The following is a 23,993-nucleotide window of genomic DNA, read 5'->3' on the forward strand; positions in this document are numbered from 1 at the left end:
AGACCCATAGACTCATCACACAGAGACACACAGACTCACACAGAGACCCATAGACTCATCACACAGAGACCCACAGACTCACACAGAGACCCATAGACTCACCACACAGAGACACACAGACTCACACAGAGACCCATAGACTCACCACACAGAGACCCATAGACTCATCACACAGAGACCCATAGACTCACCACACAGAGACCCGTAGACTCACACAGAGACCCATAGACTCACCACACAGAGACCCGTAGACTCATCACACAGAGACCCATAGACTCACCACACAGAGACTCACAGACTCACACAGAGACCCATAGACTCACCACACAGAGACTCACAGACTCACACAGAGACCCATAGACTCATCACACAGAGACCCATAGACTCATCACACAGAGACCCATAGACTCATCACACAGAGACCCATAGACTCATCACACAGAGACCCATAGACTCATCACACAGAGACCGATAGACTCATCACACAGAGACCCATAGACTCACACAGAGACCCATAGACTCATCACACAGAGACACACAGACTCACACAGAGACCCATAGACTCATCACACAGAGACACACAGACTCACACAGAGACCCATAGACTCATCACACAGAGACCCACAGACTCATCACTTAGAGACCCATAGACTCATTACACAGAGACCCATAGACTCATCACACAGAGACACATAGACTCATCACACAGAGACCCATAGACTCATCACACAGAGACCCATAGACTCATCACACAGAGACCCATAGACTCATCACACAGAGACCGATAGACTCATCACACAGAGACCCATAGACTCACACAGAGACCCATAGACTCATCACACAGAGACACACAGACTCACACAGAGACCCATAGACTCATCACACAGAGACACACAGACTCACACAGAGACCCATAGACTCATCACACAGAGACCCACAGACTCATCACTTAGAGACCCATAGACTCATTACACAGAGACCCATAGACTCATCACACAGAGACACATAGACTCATCACACAGAGACCCATAGACTCATCACACAGAGACCCATAGACTCATCACACAGAGACCCATAGACTCATCACACAGAGACCCATAGACTCATCACACAGAGACCCATAGACTCATCACACAGAGACCCACAGACTCATCACTTAGAGACCCATAGACTCATCACACAGAGACACACAGACTCACACAGAGACCCATAGACTCATCACACAGAGACCCACAGACTCATCACACAGAGACCCATAGCTCATCACACAGAGACCCATAGACTCATCACACAGAGACACACAGACTCACACAGAGACCCATAGACTCATCACACAGAGACCCATAGACTCATCACACAGAGACCCATAGCTCATCACACAGAGACCCATAGACTCACCACACAGAGACTCACAGACTCACACAGAGACCCATAGACTCATCACACAGAGACCCATAGACTCATCACACAGAGACCCATAGACTCACACAGAGACCCATAGACTCATCACACAGAGACCCATAGACTCATCACACAGAGACCCATAGACTCACACAGAGACCCATAGACTCATCACACAGAGACACACAGACTCACACAGAGACCCATAGACTCATCACACAGAGACCCACAGACTCATCACTTAGAGACCCATAGACTCATCACACAGAGACCCATAGCTCATCACACAGAGACCCATAGACTCACCACACAGAGACTCACAGACTCACACAGAGACCCATAGACTCATCACACAGAGACCCATAGACTCATCACACAGAGACCCATAGACTCATCACACAGAGACCCATAGACTCATCACACAGAGACCCATAGACTCACACAGAGACCCATAGACTCATCACACAGAGACACACAGACTCACACAGAGACCCATAGACTCATCACACAGAGACCCGTAGACTCACACAGAGACCCATAGACTCATCACACAGAGACACACAGACTCACACAGAGACCCATAGACTCACACAGAGACACACAGACTCATCACACAGAGACCCATAGACTCATCACACAGAGACCCATAGATTCATCACACAGAGACCCATAGACTCATCACACAGAGACCCATAGACTCACCACACAGAGACCCGTAGACTCACCACACAGAGACCCATAGACTCATCACTTAGAGACCCATAGACTCACCACACAGAGACCCGTAGACTCACCACACAGAGACCCATAGACTCATCACACAGAGACCCATAGACTCATCACACAGAGACCCGTAGACTCACCACACAGAGACCCGTAGACTCACACAGAGACCCATAGACTCACACAGAGACCCGTAGACTCACACAGAGACCCGTAGACTCACACAGAGACCCATAGACTCACACAGAGACACGTAGACTCACACAGAGACCCGTAGACTCACACAGAGACCCGTAGACTCACACAGAGACCCGTAGACTCACACAGAGACCCATAGACTCACACAGAGACACGTAGACTCACACAGAGACCCGTAGACTCACACAGAGACCCATAGACTCACACAGAGACACGTAGACTCACACAGAGACCCGTAGACTCACACAGAGACCCGTAGACTCACACAGAGACCCGTAGACTCACACAGAGACCCGTAGACTCACACAGAGACCCGTAGACACACACAGAGACACATAGACTCACACAGAGACCCGTAGACTCACACAGAGACACATAGACTCACACAGAGATCCTTAGACACACACAGAGACCCGTAGACTCACACAGAGACCCGTAGACACACACAGAGACACATAGACTCACACAGAGATCCGTAGACACACACAGAGACCCGTAGACTCACACAGAGACCCGTAGACTCACACAGAGACCCGTAGACACACACAGAGACCCGTAGACTCACACAGAGACCCGTAGACTCACACAGAGACCCGTAGACTCACACAGAGACCCGTAGACACACACAGAGACACATAGACTCACACAGAGACCCGTAGACTCACACAGAGACACATAAACTCACACAGAGATCCGTAGACACACACAGAGACCCGTAGACTCACACAGAGACCCGTAGACACACACAGAGACCCGTAGACTCACACAGAGACCCGTAGACTCACACAGAGACCCGTAGACACACACAGAGACACATAGACTCACACAGAGACCCGTAGACTCACACAGAGACACATAAACTCACACAGAGATCCGTAGACACACACAGAGACCCGTAGACTCACACAGAGATCCGTAGACACACACAGAGACCCGTAGACTCACACAGAGACCCGTAGACTCACACAGAGACCCGTAGACACACACAGAGACACATAGACTCACACAGAGACCCGTAGACTCACACAGAGACACATAAACTCACACAGAGATCCGTAGACACACACAGAGACCCGTAGACTCACACAGAGACCCGTAGACTCACACAGAGACACATAGACTCACACAGAGATCCGTAGACACACACAGAGACCCGTAGACTCACACAGAGACCCGTAGACTCACACAGAGACCCGTAGACTCACACAGAGACACACAGACTCATCACACCTCATAACCCCGGGTCTCTATGACCACGTGTACCTGTGACCCTGTGACCTGTGTGTCTGTGATCTGTGACCCTGTGACCCATGACCCTGTGTGTCTGACCCATGACCCTGTGACCCATGACCCTGTGACCCTGTGTGTCTGTGACCCATGACCCTGTGTGTCTGTGACCCTGTGACCCATGACCTTGTGTGACCCATGACCCTGTGACCCATGACCCTGTGTGTCTGTGACCGCACGTTTAGATGACCCCGTGTCTTTGTGACCCCGTGACTTCACGTCTCCATGACCCCGTGTCTTTGTGACCCCACGTTTCCATGACCCCGTGTCTTTGTGACCCCGTGACCCCACTTTTCCATGACCCCGTGACCCCGTGTCTGTGTGACCCCGTGACCCCGTGACCTCCGCAGCATTTCCAAAAGGCCATCCCCCACATGTTTGACAGTTGCCCCGAGTGGCTGATGACACAGGCCTTCCAGGTGAAGTACAACGCCAAGAGGATGCGCAAGTGAGTCGCCCACTCACCACTCGCTCGCTCACTCACTCACTCACCACTCGCTCGCTCACTCGCTCACTCGCTCGCTCACTCACTTAGACACTCACTCACTTATACACTCACTCATACACTCACTCACTCATACGCTCACTCACTCACACACTCACTCACACACTCGCTCACTCACTCATACACTCACTCACTCACACACACACTCACCACTCACTCACACACTCACTCACTCACCCACTCACTCACTCACACACTCACACACTCACTCACTCACACACTCACTCGCTCACTCACTCACTCACACACTCACTCATACACTCACACACTCACTCACACACTCACTCACTCACACACTCACTCGCTCACTCACTCACCCACTCACTCACTCACACACTCACACACTCACTCACTCACACACTCACTCGCTCACACACTCACTCACACACTCGCTCACTCACTCATACACTCACTCACTCACACACTCACACACTCACCACTCACTCACACACTCACTCACTCATACACTCACTCACTCATACACTCACTCACTCATACACTCACTCACTCACACACTCGCTCACACACTCACTCACTCACTCACACACACTCACTCACACACTCGCTCACTCACTCACTGATGACACAGGCCTTCCAGGTCAAGTACAACGCCAAGAGGATGCGCAAGTGAGTCGCCCACTCACCACTCGCTCGCTCACTCACTCACTCACCACTCGCTCGCTCACTCACTCACTCACCACTCGCTCACTCACTCACTCACCACTCACTCACTCACCACTCGCTCGCTCACTCACTCGCTCACTCATACACTCACTCACTCACCACTTACTCGCTCACTCGCTCACTCACTCAGACACTCACTCACTCACTCACCACTCGCTCACTCGCTCACTCATACACTCACTCACTCACTCACCACTCGCTCACTCGCTCACTCACTCACTCAGACACTCACTCACACACTCACTCACTCATACACTCACTCACTCACCACTCGCTCACTCGCTCACTCACTCAGACACTCACTCACTCACTCACCACTCGCTCACTCGCTCACTCATACACTCACTCACTCACCACTCACTCACACACTCACTCACTCACTCACCACTCGCTCACTCGCTCACTCACACACTCACTCACTCACTCACCACTCGCTCACTCGCTCACTCATACACTCACTCACTCACTCACCACTCGCTCACTCGCTCACTCACTCACTCAGACACTCACTCACACACTCACTCACTCACTCATACACTCACTCACTCACTCACCACTCGCTCACTCGCTCACTCACTCAGACACTCACTCACTCACCACTCGCTCACTCGCTCACTCACTCAGACACTCACTCACTCACTCACCACTCGCTCACTCGCTCACTCATACACTCACTCACTCACCACTCACTCACACACTCACTCACTCACTCACCACTCGCTCACTCGCTCACTCACTCACACACTCACTCACTCACTCACCACTCGCTCACTCGCTCACTCACTCAGACACTCACTCACTCACTCACCACTCGCTCACTCGCTCACTCATACACTCACTCACTCACTCACCACTCGCTCACTCGCTCACTCACTCACTCAGACACTCACTCACACACTCACTCACTCACTCATACACTCACTCACTCACTCACCACTCGCTCACTCGCTCACTCACTCAGACACTCACTCACTCACCACTCGCTCACTCGCTCACTCATACACTCACTCACTCACCACTCACTCACACACTCACTCACTCACTCACCACTCGCTCACTCGCTCACTCACTCACTCACTCACACACTCACTCACTCACTCACCACTCGCTCACTCGCTCACTCACTCAGACACTCACTCACTCACCACTCGCTCACTCGCTCACTCATACACTCGCTCACTCACTCACCACTCACTCACACACTCACTCACTCACTCAGACACTCACTCACACACTCACTCACTCACTCATACACTCACTCACACACTCACCACTCGCTCGCTCACTCAGACACTCACTCACACACTCACTCACACACTCACACACTCACTCACTCACTCAGACACTCACTCACACACTCACTCACTCACACACTCACACACTCACTCACACACTCACCACTCGCTCGCTCACTCAGACACTCACTCACACACTCACTCACACACTCACTCACACACTCACCACTCGCTCGCTCACTCAGACACTCACTCATACACTCACTCACCACTCACTCACTCACTCATACACTCACTCAGACACTCACTCACTCACTCATACACTCATACACTCATTCACTCACTCACACACTCACTCACACACTCACACACTCACTCACTCACTCATACACTCACTCACTCACTCATACACTCACTCACTCACTCATACACTCACTCACTCACTCATACACTCACTCACTCACTCACTCATACACTCACTCACTCACACACTCACTCACTCATACACTCACTCACTCATACACTCACTCACTCACACACTCACTCACTCACTCACACACTCACTCACTCACTCACCACTCACTCACTCACTCACTCACACACTCGCTCACTCACTCACTCATACACTCGCTCACTCACTCACTCACCACTCGCTCACTCACTCACTCACCACTCGCTCACTCACTCACTCACCACTCGCTCGCTCACTCACTCACTCATACACTCACTCACCACTCGCTCACTCACTCACTCACCACTCGCTCACTCACTCACTCACCACTCGCTCGCTCACTCACTCACTCATACACTCGCTCACTCACTCACTCACCACTCGCTCACTCACTCACTCACCACTCGCTCACTCACTCACTCACCACTCGCTCGCTCACTCACTCACTCATACACTCACTCACCACTCGCTCACTCACTCACTCACCACTCGCTCACTCACTCACTCACCACTCGCTCGCTCACTCACTCACTCACTCATACACTCACTCACCACTCGCTCACTCACTCACTCACCACTCGCTCACTCACTCACTCACCACTCGCTCGCTCACTCACTCACCACTCGCTCACTCACTCACTCACCACTCGCTCACTCACTCACTCACTCACCACTCGCTCGCTCACTCACTCACTCATACACTCACTCACACACTCACTCACTCACACACTCACTCACTCACACACTCACTCACACACTCACTCACTCACACACTCACTCACTCACACACTCACTCACTCACTCACACACTCACTCACTCACTCACACACTCACTCACACACTCACTCACACACTCACTCACTCACTCACACACTCACTCACTCACTCACACACTCACTCACTCACTCACACACTCACTCACTCACTCACTCATTCACTCGCTCACTCACTCATACACTCACTCACTCACTCACCACTCACTCACTCATACACACACTCACTCATACACTCACTCACTCACTCACCACTCACTCACTCATACACACACTCACCATCACTCACTCACCACACACTCATCACCCTCACTCATACACTCACTCACTCACTCACACACTCACTCAAACATAACACTCACTCACACACTCAAACACTCACTCACTCACACACTCACTCACTCACACACTCACTCACTCACTCACACACCTCACTCACATACACACACTCACTCACTCACTCATCACACTCACTCATACAGTCAACACTCACTCACTCACTCATACACTCACTCACTCATACACTCACTCATACACTCATACACTCACTCACTCATACACTCACTCACTCATACACTCGCTCACTCACTCATACACTCACTCACTCACCACTCACTCACTCATACACACACTCACTCATACACTCACTCACTCACCACTCACTCACTCATACACACACTCACTCATACACTCACTCACTCACTCATACACTCACTCATACACTCACTCACCACTCACTCACTCGCTCACACACTCACTCACTCACTCACACACTCACTCACACACTCACTTACTTACACACTCACTCATACACTCACTCACTCATACACTCACTCATACACTTACTCACTCATACACTCGCTCACTCACTCACTCATACACTCACTCACTCATACACTCACTCACTCATACACTCACTCATACACTCACTCATACACTCACTCACTCACTCACACACTCACTCACTCACTCATACACTCACACATACACTCACTCACTCATACACTCACTCACTCACACACTCACTCATACACTCACTCACTCATACACTCACTCACTCATACACTCACTCACTCACACACTCACTCATACACTCACTCACTCATACACTCACCACTCACTCACACACTCACTCACTCACACACTCACTCACTCATACACTCACTCATACACTCACTCACTCATACACTCACTCATACACTCACTCATACACTCACTCACTCACTCATACACTCACTCACTCACTCATACACTCACTCACTCACTCATACACTCACTCACTCACTCATACACTCACTCACTCACTCATACACTCACTCACTCACCACTCACTCACTCATACACTCACTCACTCATACACTCACTCACTCATACACTCACTCACTCATACACTCATTCATACACTCACTCACTCATACACTCACTCATACACTCACTCATACACTCACTCACTCACTCATACACTCACTCACTCACTCATACACTCACTCACTCACCACTCGCTCTCTCACTCATACACTCACTCACTCATACACTCACTCACTCACCACTCACTCACTCATTCACTCACTCACTCACTCATACACTCACTCATACACTCACTCACTCATACATTCACTCACTCATACACTCACTCACTCATACACTCACTCACTCACTCATACACTCACTCACTCATACACTCACTCACTCATACACTCTATCACTCATACACTCACTCATACACTCACCACTCACTCACTCATACACTCACTCATACACTCACTCACTCATACACTCACTCATACACTCACTCATACACTCACTCACTCACTCATACACTCACTCACTCATACACTCACTCACTCATACACTCTATCACTCATACACTCACTCATACACTCACCACTCACTCACTCATACACTCACTCATACACTCACTCACTCATACACTCACTCATACACTCACTCATACACTCACTCACTCACTCATACACTCACTCACTCATACACTCACTCACTCACTCATACACTCACTCACTCACTCATACACTCACTCACTCACCACTCGCTCTCTCACTCATACACTCACTCATACACTCACTCACTCACACACTCACTCACTCACCACTCACTCACTCATTCACTCACTCACTCACTCATACACTCACTCATACACTCACTCACTCATACATTCACTCACTCATACACTCACTCACTCATACACTCACTCACTCACTCATACACTCACTCACTCATACACTCACTCACTCATACACTCTATCACTCATACACTCACTCATACACTCACCACTCACTCACTCATACACTCACTCATACACTCACTCACTCATACACTCACTCATACACTCACTCATACACTCACTCACTCACTCATACACTCACTCACTCATACACTCACTCACTCACTCATACACTCACTCACTCACTCATACACTCACTCACTCACCACTCGCTCTCTCACTCATACACTCACTCATACACTCACTCACTCACACACTCACTCACTCACTCACTCATACACTCACTCACTCACTCATACACTCACTCACTCACCACTCGCTCTCTCACTCATACACTCACTCATACACTCACTCACTCATACACTCACTCACACACTCACTCATACACTCACTCACTCACTCATACACTCACTCACTCACACACTCACTCACTCACTCATACACTCACTCACTCACACACTCACTCACTCACACACTCACTCGCCCCTCGCACACCAATCACTCACTACTCGCTCACCCCTCGCTCACCCCTCGCTCACCCCTCGCTCACCCCTCGCTCACCCCTCGCTCACCGCTCACTCACCACCCACCCCCTCGTGTGCCACAGTGCCGGTAGCCTTCATCATCGGCTGCTGCTGCTGCTGCTGCTATTCGCTACTAACAGCACTTGCCCCTCACGGCATGCTGGAGGCTACACGGGGGACCTTTGTCTGTGTCTCCCTGCCACGCAGGCTCGAGAGGGAGTACAACACCCAGCGCAGCAAGGAGATCCAGGAGCAGGTGGAGATGAAGGTGAAGGTTCAGCCCTGGGGCAGGGGGCCCGCAGGGGGCCCGCAGGGTGGTACGGGTGGCAGGGGTACGGGTGGTACGAGTGGTACGGGTGGTATGGGTGGTACGGGTGGTTGGGTGGTAGGTGGTAGGTGGAGATCCAGGAGCAGGTGGAGATGAAGGTGAAGGTTCAGCCCTGGGGCAGGGGGCCCGCAGGGTGGTACGGGTGGCAGGGGGTACGGGTGGCAGGTGGTACGGGTGGTACGGGTGGCAGGGGGTACGGGTGGCAGGTGGTACGGGTGGCAGGTGGTACGGGTGGTACGGGTGGCAGGGGGTACGGGTGGCAGGTGGTACGGGTGGTACGGGTGGCAGGGGGTACGGGTGGCAGGGGGTACGGGTGGCAGGTGGTACGGGTGGTACGGGTGGCAGGGGGTACGGGTGGCAGGTGGTACGGGTGGCAGGGGGTACGGGTGGCAGGTGGTACGGGTGGTACGGGTGGCAGGGGGTACGGGTGGCAGGGGGTACGGGTGGCAGGTGGTACGGGTGGTACGGGTGGCAGGGGGTACGGGTGGCAGGTGGTACGGGTGGCAGGGGGTACGGGTGGCAGGTGGTACGGGTGGTACGGGTGGCAGGGGGTACGGGTGGCAGGGGGTACGGGTGGCAGGTGGTACGGGTGGTACGGGTGGCAGGGGGTACGGGTGGCAGGTGGTACGGGTGGCAGGGGGTACGGGTGGCAGGTGGTACGGGTGGTACGGGTGGCAGGGGGTACGGGTGGCAGGGGGTACGGGTGGCAGGTGGTACGGGTGGTACGGGTGGCAGGGGGTACGGGTGGCAGGTGGTACGGGTGGCAGGTGGTACGGGTGGCAGGTGGTACGGGTGGTACGGGTGGCAGGGGGTACGGGTGGCAGGTGGTACGGGTGGCAGGTGGTACGGGTGGTACGGGTGGTAGGTGGCAGGTGGTACGGGTGGTAGGTGGTACGGGTGGTACGGGTGGCAGGGGGTACGGGTGGTAGGTGGCAGGTGGTACGGGTGGTATGGGTGGCAGGTGGTACGGGTGGCAGGTGGTACGGGTGGTACGGGTGGCAGGGGGTACGGGTGGCAGGTGGCAGGTGGTACGGGTGGTATGGGTGGCAGGTGGTACGGGTGGTACGGGTGGCAGGGGGTACGGGTGGCAGGTGGTACGGGTGGTACGGGTGGCAGGGGGTACGGGTGGTAGGTGGCATACGGGTGGTATGGGTGGCAGGTGGTACGGGTGGCAGGTGGTACGGGTGGTACGGGTGGCAGGGGGTACGGGTGGCAGGTGGTACGGGTGGTACGGGTGGCAGGGGGTACGGGTGGTAGGTGGCAGGTGGTACGGGTGGTATGGGTGGCAGGTGGTACGGGTGGCAGGTGGTACGGGTGGTACGGGTGGCAGGGGGTACGGGTGGTAGGTGGCAGGTGGTACGGGTGGTATGGGTGGCAGGTGGTACGGGTGGCAGGTGGTACGGGTGGCAGGTGGTACGGGTGGTATGGGCAGGTGGTACGGGTGGCAGGTGGTACGGGTGGCAGGTGGTACGGGTGGTATGGGTGGCAGGTGGTACGGGTGGCAGGTGGTACGGGTGGCAGGTGGTACGGGTGGCAGGGTGGCAGGTGGTACGGGTGGCAGGGTGGCAGGTGGTACGGGTGGCAGGTGGTACGGGTGGCAGGGTGGCAGGTGGTACGGGTGGAAGGTGGTACGGGTGGCAGGTGGTACGGGTGGCAGGTGGTACGGGTGGCAGGTGGTACGGGTGGCAGGGTGGCAGGTGGTACGGGTGGAAGGTGGTACGGGTGGCAGGTGGTACGGGTGGCAGGTGGTACGGGTGGCAGGTGGTACGGGTGGAAGGTGGTACGGGTGGCAGGTGGTACGGGTGGCAGGGTGGCAGGTGGTACGGGTGGCAGGTGGTACGGGTGGCAGGTGGTACGGGTGGTACGGGTGGTACAGGTGGCAGCAGCTGGTCCTGGGTTCGATTCCCGACTGTGTGTGCCGATGTTGTCTCTCTGTAATGTCCGTCTCTCTGTGTGTCTCCCTGTCCCGTCTCCCTGTCTGTCTCCCTGTCCGGCTCCCTGTTTCCCCGCCTGTCTCTCTGTCTCTCTGTGTGTCTCCCTGTCTCCCTTTCTCTGTAATGTCTGTCTCTCTGTCTGTCTGTCTGTCCCCCTGTCTGTCTCCCTGTCTGTCTCTCTGTCTGTCTCTCTGTCTGTCTGTCCCCCTGTCTGTCTCTCTGTCTGTCTCTCTGTCTGTCTGTCCCCCTGTCTCTCTGTCTGTCTCCCTGTCTGTCTCTCTGTCTGTCTCTCTGCCTGCCGTGTCTCCAGCGTCTCCGGACAGAAAACCGTCTCCTCCGACAGAGGGTGGAGAATCTGGAGAAGGTGAGCAGCAGCGCCCCGTCACCACGCGGGGCACGGTGGGTGGGCGGTGGGTGGGGCGGTGGGTGGGGCGGTGGGTGGGGGCAGGGTGGGGCGGTGGGTGGGGCGGTGGGTGGGGGCAGGGTGGGGCGGTGGGTGGGGCGGTGGGTGGGGGCAGGGTGGGGCGGTGGGTGGGGCGGTGGGTGGGGCGGTGGGTGGGGGCAGGGTGGGGTGGTGGGTGGGGCGGTGGTGGGGCGGTGGGTGGTGGGTGGGGTGGGGTCGTGGGTGGGGTGGTGGGTGTGGGCAGGGTGGGGCGGTGGGTGGGGCCGTGGGTGGGGTCGTGGGTGGGCGGTGGGTGGGGCGGTGGGTGGGGCGGTGGGTGGGGCGGTGGGTGGGGCGGTGGGTTGGGCGGTGGGTGGTGGGTGGGGTGGGGCGGAGGGTGGGGCGGTGGGTGGGGTGGTGGGTGGGGCGGTGGGTGGTGGGTGGGGTGGGGTGGTGGGTGTGGGCAGGGTGGGGCGGTGGGTGGGGCGGTGGGTGGTGGGTGGGGCGGTGGGTGGGGCGGTGGGTGGTAGGTGGGGTGGGGTGGTGGGTGTGGGCAGGGTGGGGCGGTGGGTGGGGCGTCGGGTAGGGTCGCGGGCTGGGTCGTGGGCTGGGTCTTGGGCGGGGTCGTGGATGGGGTCGTGGGTAGGAAGGGGGAGTGGTCTAAAGCGGAAGGGGCGTGTCCTAAAGAGGAAGGGGCGTGTCCTAAAGAGGAAGTGCCAGGTGCCAAACAGGTTGAACTTCGATGTAAAGCTTCTTTCGTGACTGCAGCAGGGATTCATCTTCTTGGTTCTTTCGGTAAAGTCACGTAGAAGGGAAATAATAAAATAATAAAAATAAAACTTCATAAAATACAATTCTCACGACGTTTCGGCCGCAACGCAAGCAGCCGTCCTCAGGCGGAGAACAGGTCTGTCGGAAAGACAGCGTCTTTATTATAATTTTATTATTTCCCTTCGACGTGACTTTACCGAAAGAACCAAGCAGAAGAGGTTGAACTTGTTCGAGTCAATGTAAGCGTGGAACCAATTCGAGCATCTGATTCACGCAGCAGCGAGCATCGTGACCACCACCCTACTGCCCAACACCTGGGGGCAGGACCCTCGTGACATAGATCCTTGAGTCTCGGAGGAGCGTTTCTGGGGGCGGACCAGCGAAATGAATAAATAGTAACGACGGCGGCTGCCAGCCTTCCCGTGCGTCAAAAGGAAAGCGGACATCACCGAACCGCGTCCGACTGTTTCTCGCTGTTGCTTTCTCTCGATCTGCGACCGTGCCGTGTGATTGGTGGTGCCTCTGCTCACGAGCCCTGTCTCTCTCTCTCGCCTCTTGTTCTCTCCCTCCGTTCCTTCCCCTGCTGCTGCTGCCTGCCGCTTACCTGATGGATCACTCGTTCCCTCGCTCACCCGCTCGCTCGCTCACCCGCTCGCTCACCCGCTCGCTCGCTCACCCGCTCGTTCGCCCGCTCACTCACTCATTCGCTCACTCACTCATTCGCTCGTTCATTGGCTCGCTCACTCATTCACTGTTCACTCGTTCCCTCGCTCACCCGCTCGCTCGATCGCCCGCTCACTCACTCATCCGCTCGCTCGCTCTCTCACTCACTCATTCATTCGCTCGCTGACTCGCTCACTCATTCGCTTACTTAATCTCTCAATCGAATGCTCACTCACTCGTTCCCTCGCTCACCCGCTCACTCGATCGCCCGCTCACTCATTCGCTCGTTCATTCGCTCGCTGACTCGCTCACTCAATCGCTTACTTGATCTCTCAATCGAATGCTCCTTCACTCGTTACCTCGATCGATCACTCACTGTTCACGCGTTCCCTCACTTGCTCACCCGCTCGCTCGCTCACTCAATCGCTCACTCGCTCACTCACTCAATTGCTCCCTCACTCACTCTCTGATTCACTCACTCAATCGCTCACTCGCTCACTCAATCAATTGCTCCCTCGCTCACTCTCTGATTCACTCACTCAATCGCTCACTCGCTCACTCAATCAATTGCTCCCTCGCTCACTCTCTGATTCACTCACTCTCTGATTCGCTCGCTCGCTCGATCTCTCGCTCACTCAATCGCTCACTCACTCAATCGCTCACTCACTTAATCAATTGCTCCCTCATTCACTCTCTGATTCACTCACTCTCTGATTCACTCACTCTCTGATTCACTCGCTCACTCGATCTCTCACTCACTCAATCGCTCACTCACTTAATCAACTGCTCCCTCATTCACTCTCTGATTCACTCACTCCCTCACTCAATCGCTCACTCACTCAATCGCTCACTCACTTAATCAACTGCTCCCTCATTCACTCTCTGATTCACTCACTCTCTGATTCACTCACTCTCTGATTCACTCACTCTCTGATTCACTCACTCGCTCGCTCGATCTCTCGCTCACTCAATCGCTCACTCACTCAATCAATCGCTCACTCACTTAATCAATTGCTCCCTCATTCACTCTCTGATTCACTCACTCTCTGATTCACTCACTCTCTGATTCACTCGCTCACTCGATCTCTCACTCACTCAATCGCTCACTCACTTAATCAACTGCTCCCTCATTCACTCTCTGATTCACTCACTCCCTCACTCAATCGCTCACTCACTTAATCAACTGCTCCCTCACTCACTCTCTGATTCACTCACTCCCTCACTCAATCGCTCACTCACTCAATCGCTCACTCACTTAATCAACTGCTCCCTCATTCACTCTCTGATTCACTCACTCTCTGATTCGCTCGCTCGATCTCTCGCTCACTCAATCGCTCACTCACTTAATCAACTGCTCCCTCATTCACTCTCTGATTCACTCACTCTCTGATTCACTCGCTCGCTCGCTCGCTCGATCTCTCGCTCACTCAATCGCTCACTCACTCAATCGCTCACTCACTTAATCAACTGCTCCCTCATTCACTCTCTGATTCACTCACTCTCTGATTCACTCACTCTCTGATTCACTCGCTCGCTCGCTCGATCTCTCACTCACTCAATCGCTCACTCACTTAATCAACTGCTCCCTCACTCTCTCTCTGATTCACTCACTCGCTCACTCAATCGCTCACTCACTTAATCAATTGCTCCCTCACTCTCTCTCTGATTCACTCGCTCGCTCACTCGCTCTCTCAATCGCTCGCTCACTCACTCGCTCGCTCACTCTCTCGCTCACTCAATCGCTCACTCGCTCGCTCGCTCACTCACTCGCTCACTCACTCGCTCGCTCACTCAATCGCTCACTCGCTCGCTCACTCGCTCGCTCACTCACTCGCTCGCGCACTCAATCGCTCACTCGCTCGCCTCGCTCGCTCACTCGCTCACTCACTCGCTCACTCAATCGCTCACTCAATCGCTCACTCTCTCGCTCACTCACTCGCTCGCTCGCTCGCTCACTCACTCACTCGCTCGCTCACTCAATCGCTCACTCAATCGCTCACTCACTCGCTCGCGCACTCAATCGCTCACTCTCTCGCTCACTCGCTCGCTCACTCACTCTCTCGCTCACTCACTCACTCACTCGCTCGCTCACTCAATCGCTCACTCAATCGCTCACTCGCTCGGCTCGCTCACTCGCTCGCTCACTCGCTCGCTCACCTCGCTCGCGCACTCAATCGCTCACTCAATCGCTCACTCACTCGCTCGCTCACCTCGCTCGCTCACTCACTCAATCGCTCACTCAATCGCTCACTCTCTCGCTCACTCACTCACTCACTCGCTCGCTCACTCAATCGCTCACTCAATCGCTCACTCGCTCGCTCGCTCACTCGCTCGCTCACTCGCTCGCTCACTCAATCGCTCACTCAATCGCTCACTCGCTCGCTCACTCAATCGCTCACTCAATCGCTCACTCGCTCGCTCGCTCACTCGCTCGCTCACTCGCTCGCTCACTCGCTCGCTCACTCAATCGCTCACTCGCTCGCTCACTCACTCGCTCGCGCACTCAATCGCTCACTCAATCGCTCACTCGCCTCGCTCGCTCGTTCACTCGCTCACTCACTCAATCGCTCACTCAATCGCTCACTCAATCGCTCACTCACTCAATCGCTCACTCAATCGCTCACTCACTTAATCAATTGCTCCCTCACTCTCTCTCTGATTCACTCGCTCGCTCACTCACTCGCTCGCGCACTCAATCGCTCACTCAATCGCTCACTCGCTCGCTCGCTCGCTCGCTCACTCGCTCACTCACTCGCTCGCTCACTCAATCGCTCACTCAATCGCTCACTCACTCGCTCGCTCACTCAATCGCTCACTCGCTCGCTCACTCACTCAATCGCTCACTCAATCGCTCACTCAATCGCTCACTCACTCGCTCGCTCACTCAATCGCTCACTCACTCGCTCGCTCACTCAATCGCTCACTCAATCGCTCACTCACTCGCTCGCTCACTCAATCGCTCACTCACTCGCTCGCTCACTCAATCGCTCACTCAATCGCTCACTCACTCGCTCGCTCACTCAATCGCTCACTCGCTCGCTCACTCACTCAATCGCTCACTCAATCGCTCACTCAATCGCTCACTCACTCGCTCGCTCACTCAATCGCTCACTCACTCGCTCGCTCACTCAATCGCTCACTCAATCGCTCACTCGCTCGCTCGCTCACCTCAATCGCTCACTCAATCGCTCACTCACTCGCTCACTCACTCGCTCGCGCACTCAATCGCTCACTCAATCGCTCACTCAATCGCTCACCTCAATCGCTCACTCGCTCGCTCACCTCACTCGCTCGCTTCACTCAATCGCTCACTCAATCGCTCACTCGCTCGCTCACTCACTCGCTCGCGCACTCAATCGCTCACTCAATCGCTCGCTCGCTCACTCAATCGCTCACTCAATCGCTCACTCACTTAATCAATTGCTCCCTCACTCTCTCTCTGATTCACTCGCTCACTCAATCGCTCGCTCACTCACTCGCTCGCTCACTCTCTCGCTCTCTCAATCGCTCGCTCACTCAATCGCTCACCTCGCTCGCTCACTCACTCGCTCGCGCACTCAATTGCTCACTCAATCGCTCACTCGCTCGCTCGCTCGCTCACTCACTCGCTCGCTCACTCACTCGCTCGCGCACTCAATTGCTCACTCAATCGCTCACTCGCTCGCTCGCTCGCTCGCTCGCTCGCTCACTCGCTCGCTCACTCAATCGCTCACTCAATCGCTCACTCGCTCGCTCACTCACTCGCTCACTCACTCGCTCGCTCACTCAATCGCTCACCTCAATCGCTCACCTCACTCGCTCGCTCACTCACTCGCTCGCGCACTCAATCGCTCACTCAATCGCTCACTCGCTCGCTCGCTCGCTCGCTCACCTCGCTCGCTCGCGCACTCAATCGCTCACTCGCTCGCTCGCTCACTCACTCGCTCACTCACTCGCTCGCTCACTCAATCGCTCACTCAATCGCTCACTCGCTCACCTCGCTCGCTCGCTCACTCACTCGCTCACTCACTCGCTCGCGCACCTCAATCGCTCACTCAATCGCTCACTCGCTCGCTCACTCACTCGCTCGCGCACTCAATCGCTCACTCAATCGCTCACTCGCTCGCTCGCTCGCTCACTCGCTCGCTCGCGCACTCAATCGCTCACTCGCTCGCTCGCTCACTCACTCGCTCACTCACTCGCTCGCTCACTCAATCGCTCACTCAATCGCTCACTCGCTCACTCGCTCGCCTCGCTCACTCACTCGCTCACTCACATCGCTCGCTCACTCAATCGCTCACTCAATCGCTCACATCGCTCACTCGCTCGCTCGCTCACTCACTCGCTCACTCGCTCACTCGCTCACTTCGCTCGCTCACTCAATCGCTCACTCAATCGCTCACCTCGCTCGCTCACTCAATCGCTCACTCAATCGCTCACTCGCTCACCTCGCTCGCTCGCTCACTCACTCGCTCACCTCGCTCACTCGCTCACTCGCTCGCTCACTCGCTCGCTCACTCACTCGCTCGCGCACTCAATCGCTCACTCAATCGCTCACTCGCCTCGCTCGCCTCGCTCACTCGCTCACTCACTCAATCGCTCACTCAATTGCTCACTCGCTCGCTCACTCACTCGCTCACTCGCTCGCTCACTCGCTCACTCACTCGCTCACTCAATCGCTCGCTCACTCAATCGCTCACTCGCTCGCTCACTCACTCGCTCGCGCACTCAATTGCTCACTCAATCGCTCACTCAATTGCTCACCTCGCTCGCTCACTCACTCGCTCACTCGCTCGCTCACTCGCTCACTCACTCGCTCTCTCAATCGCTCGCTCACTCAATCGCTCACCTCGCTCGCCTCACTCGCTCACTCACTCGCTCGCGCACTCAATCGCTCACTCAATCGCTCACTCGCTCGCTCGCTCACTCGCTCACTCACTCGCTCGCTCACCTCAATCGCTCACTCAATCGCTCACTCGCTCGCTCACTCACTCGCTCGCGCACCATCAATCGCTCACTCAATCGCTCACTCGCTCGCCTCGCTCACTCGCTCACTCACTCGCTCGCTCACTCACTCAATCGCTCACTCAATCGCTCACTCAATCGCTCACTCGCTCGCTCGCTCACTCGCTCACTCACTCGCCTCGCGCACTCAATCGCTCACTCAATCGCTCACTCGCTCGCTCGCTCACTCGCTCACTCACTCGCTCGCTCACTCAATCGCTCACTCAATCGCTCACTCGCTCGCTCACTCACTCGCTCGCGCACTCAATCGCTCACTCAATCGCTCACTCGCTCGCTCGCTCACCTCGCTCACCTCACTCGCTCGCTCACTCACTCAATCGCTCACTCAATCGCTCACCTCGCTCGCTCACTCACTCGCTCGCGCACTCAATCGCTCACTCAATCGCTCACATCGCTCGCTCGCTCACTCGCTCACTCGCTCACACTCGCTCGCTCACTCAATCGCTCACTCAATCGCTCACTCGCTCGCTCACTCACTCGCTCGCGCACTCAATCGCTCACTCAATCGCTCACTCGCTCGCTCGCTCGCTCACCTCGCTCACTCACTCGCTCGCTCACTCAATCGCTCACTCAATTGCTCACTCGCTCGCTCACTCACCTCGCTCACTCGCCTCGCTCACTCGCTCACTCACTCGCTCACTCGCTCACTCAATCGCTCACTCAATTGCTCACTCGCTCGCTCACTCCGCTCACTCACTCACTCACTCGCTCACTCAATCGCTCACTCAATTGCTCACTCGCTCGCTCACTCACTCGCTCACTCAATCGCTCACCCTCGCTCGCTCGCTCGCTCACTCGCTCACTCACTCGCTCGCTCACTCAATCGCTCACTCAATTGCTCACCTCGCTCGCTCACTCACTCGCTCACCTCGCTCGCTCACTCACTCGCTCACTCGCTCGCTCACTCGCTCACTCACTCGCTCACTCAATCGCGCACTCAATCGCTCACTCAATCGCTCACTCGCTCGCCTCGCTCGCTCGCTCGCTCACTCTGCCGCTCGCTTTCCCTGCCGAGCGCGCACACCAGGAGGCCACAGCGCTGGTAGACAAACTCGTGCAGGTAGGGAGCGCGCGGACACACCGCGGTACAGCACAACATCGCGCGTCACCGCCCACGTCACCGTCTATGCCCCGCCCCTGGCCGCCTCATGAATATTCATGAGCGTCGACCGGCCTGGCGGTTGCCCGCGGTGGGAAATGTTGCAAGTTGGAGTCCTCGTTAGAGGGTGGGGGTTGTGTTTGTCTGTCCCTGTGTGTGTCTGTGTGTGTGTCTGTGTGTCTGTGTGTGTCTGTCTGTGTCTGTGTTTGTGTGTGTGTGTCTGTGTGTCTGTTTGTCCCTGTGTCCCTGTGTGTGTGTCTGTGTGTCCGTGTGTGTCTGTATGTCTGTGTGTCTGTGTGTGTGTCTGTGTGTCTGTCTGTGTGTCCCTGTGTCTGTGTGTGCCTGTGTCTGTGTGTGCCTGTGTGTGTCTGTCTCTCCGAGTGTCTGTATGTCTGTGTGTCCGTGTGTGTGTCTGTATGTCTGTGTGTGTGTCTGTGTGTCTGTCTGTGTGTGTCTGTATGTCTGTGTGTCCGTGTGTGTGTCTGTCTGTACGTCTGTCTGTCCGTGTGTCCGTGTCTGTCTGCGTGTCTGTGCGTCTGCGTGTGCTTTTCCGTCTGGCCCACCTGTGTGTCGTATCAGCATGGTGAGCGAGCGGGTGAGCGAGCGGGGTGAGCGAGCGAGTGAGCAAGCGGGTGAGCGAGTGAGCGAGCGAGTGAGCGAGTGTGTGAGCGAGTGAGCGAGTGTGTGAGCGAGCGAGTGAGCGAGTGTGTGAGTGAGCGAGCGAGTGGGTGAGCGAGCGAGTGGGTGAGCGAGCGAGTGGGTGAGCGAGCGAGCGGGGCGAGTGTGTGAGCGAGTGAGCGAGTGTGTGAGCGAGCGAGTGAGCGAGCGAGTGAGCGAGCGAGTGAGCGAGTGTGTGAGCGAGTGAGCGAGTGTGTGAGCGAGTGGGTGAGCGAGTGGGTGAGCGAGCGAGTGAGCGAGTGTGTGTGTGGGGAGCGGTGGCGCAGCGGTTAGCGCTACGCTGCTCTCCGAACCCGGCCACCCGAGTTCGATTCCCGCTCACGGCCACCACCACCACCACCACCACCACCACCACCGCTGACGAACGTGTGAACGCGCCCACCCACCCACCCGCCCACCCACCCACTCGCCCACCCACCCACCCGCCCACCCACCCACTCGCCCACCCACCCACGCGCCCACCCACCCACTCGCCCACCCACCCACCCACCCCCTCGCGTGCCACAGTGGCGCTTCTGCTACTCCCTGCTAACAGCACTTGCCCCGGCAGCCTGTCACAGGCTATACGGGGGATCTTTGTCTTTGTGACCACTGGGGAGACAAAGGCGGCCGGGCGTGTGGCGGTGCTGGCCACCCACGATCCTCGGCCTGCGTTGCTCGCGAACGGCACTTGCCCCAACGGTCTATTGAGGCTACACGGGGGATCTTTGCCTTTGGCTGAAGTCGCCGGGCCACATTCTCCCTCTTGTCACGATCCCTGTTGCTCCTTCAATTCTCCCTTCTCCCGTCCTCTCTCCTCCTCCTCCTCCTCCCCACCTCCTCCACCTCCTCCCACCTGCTCCTCCCACCTCCTCCCACCTCCTTGCACCACCTCCACCACCACCTCCACCTCCCACCTCCTCCACCCACCTCCTCCCACTTCCTCCCTCCTCCTCCTCCCACCTCCTCCCACCTGCTCCTCCCACCTCCTCCCACCTCCTTGCACCACCTCCACCACCACCTCCTCCACCCACCTCCTCCCTCCTCCTCCCTCCTCCCCCCACCTGCTCCTCCCACCACCACCACCACCACCTCCCACCTCCTCCTCCCTCCTCCCACCTCCTCCCACCTCCTCCCACCCCTCCACCACCACTTCCTCCTCCCTCCTCCCCCCACCTGCTCCTCCCACCACCACCACCTCCTCCTCCACCCACCTCCTCTCTCCTCCTCCCTCCTCCCCCCACCTGCTCCTCCCACCTCGCACCACCTCCACCACCACCTCCTCCTCCCTCCTCCCCCCACCTGCTCCTCCCACCTCCCACCACCACCACCACCACCACCTCCTCCCTCCCCCCACCTCCTCCTCCTCCCACCTCGCACCTCCACCACCACCACCTCCTCCACCCCCCACCTGCTCCTCCCACCACCACCACCTCCTCCTCCCTCCTCCTCCTCCCCCCACCTGCTCCTCCCACCACCACCACCACCACCACCACCTCCTCCTCCCTCCTCCCTCCTCCCCCCACCTGCTCCTCCCACCACCACCACCACCACCACCACCTCCTCCACCCACCTCCTCCCTCCTCCTCCCTCCTCCCACCTGCTCCTCCCACCTCCTCCCTCCTCCTCCCACCACCACCACCACCTCCTCCTCCCACCTCGCACCACCACCACCACCTCCTCCACCCCCCACCTCCTCCTCCTCCCACCACCACCACCACCACCTCCTCCACCCCCCGACACACAAGGGGCAGGTTTGCCGTGCCCAGGAGAACGAGGAGCAGTCCCTGCTGAGGCGGGAGTTGGCTCAGCTGAGGCATCAGAAACCGCGAGGCTGTGGCACGCTTGCAGGAGGCCGAGGGTAGTGCCACCCACCTCCAGGAACAGCTGGTGAGGGACACGGCGGTGGTGGGTGGGGGGGGTCCGGACATGGGGATCTGGCACCGCCAACCCCACAGACGCACCCGGCGCTCCGTCGTCGCGAGTCGCTTGCTCCGAAGCTGCTGCCTGTCGACCCTTGCTGACTGGGACCCATCCACGAACTCCGTGACCCATCCACGAACTCCGTGACCCATCCACGAACTCCGTGACCCATCCACGAACTCCGTGACCCATCCACGATCTCCGTGACCCATCCACGAACTCCGTGACCCATCCACGATCTCCGTGACCCATCCACGAACTCTGTGACCCATCCACGAACTCCGTGACCCATCCACGAACTCCGTGACCCATCCACGAACTCCGTGACCCATCCACGAACTCCGTGACCCATCCACGAACTCCGTGACCCATCCACGAACTCCGTGACCCATCCACGATCTCCGTGACCCATCCACGAACTCCGTGACCCATCCACGATCTCCGTGACCCATCCACGATCTGCGTGACCCATCCACGAACTCCGTGACCCATCCACGATCTCCGTGACCCATCCACGAACTCCGTGACCCATCCACGATCTCCGTGACCCATCCACGAACTCCGTGACCCATCCACGAACTCCGTGACCCATCCACGAACTCCGTGACCCATCCACGATCTCCGTGACCCATCCACGATCTCCGTGACCCATCCATGACCTCCGTGACCCATCCACGAACTCCGTGACCCATCCACGATCTCCGTGACCCATCCACGAACTCCGTGACCCATCCACGAACTCCGTGACCCATCCACGAACTCCGTGACCCATCCACGAACTCCGTGACCCATCCACGAACTCCGTGACCCATCCACGAACTCCGTGACCCATCCACGATCTCCGTGACCCATCCACGATCTCCGTGACCCATCCACGATCTCCGTGACCCATCCACGACCTCCGTGACCCATCCACGAACTCCGTGACCCATCCACGATCTCCGTGACCCATCCACGAACTCCGTGACCCATCCACGAACTCCGTGACCCATCCACAAACTCCGTGACCCATCCACGAACTCCGTGACCCATCCACGAACTCTGTGACCCATCCACGATCTCCGTGACCCATCCACGATCTCTGTGACCCATCCACGATCTCTGTGACCCACCCACGAACTCCGTGACCCATCCACGAACTCCGTGACCCATCCACGATCTCCGTGACCCATCCACGAACTCCGTGACCCATCCACGAACTCCGTGAC

At 56.6% G+C, this 23,993-nt stretch overlaps 1 protein-coding gene across 1 annotated transcript in view; it reads left to right on the forward strand.

Annotated features, from left to right (window-relative positions):
- Nucleotides 1-12,685, forward strand: part of LOC144741895 (ecotropic viral integration site 5 protein homolog) — a gene marked incomplete at its 3' end in the record, with an annotated part of 23,054 nt that extends 10,369 nt beyond the window's left edge. Inside the window, exons 5-7 of the mRNA XM_078624391.1 lie at nucleotides 3,960-4,057; nucleotides 10,232-10,292; nucleotides 12,597-12,685. Of these exons, the coding sequence (XP_078480517.1) occupies nucleotides 3,960-4,057; nucleotides 10,232-10,292; nucleotides 12,597-12,685 (248 nt within the window). The remainder of the gene's footprint in view (nucleotides 1-3,959; nucleotides 4,058-10,231; nucleotides 10,293-12,596) is intronic.
- Nucleotides 12,686-23,993: the final 11,308 nt, after the last annotated feature.

Source organism: Lampetra planeri, unplaced genomic scaffold (genome assembly GCF_965212315.1).
Source record: "Lampetra planeri unplaced genomic scaffold, kcLamPlan1.2.h2 scaffold_766, whole genome shotgun sequence".
NCBI lineage: Eukaryota > Metazoa > Chordata > Hyperoartia > Petromyzontiformes > Petromyzontidae > Lampetra > Lampetra planeri.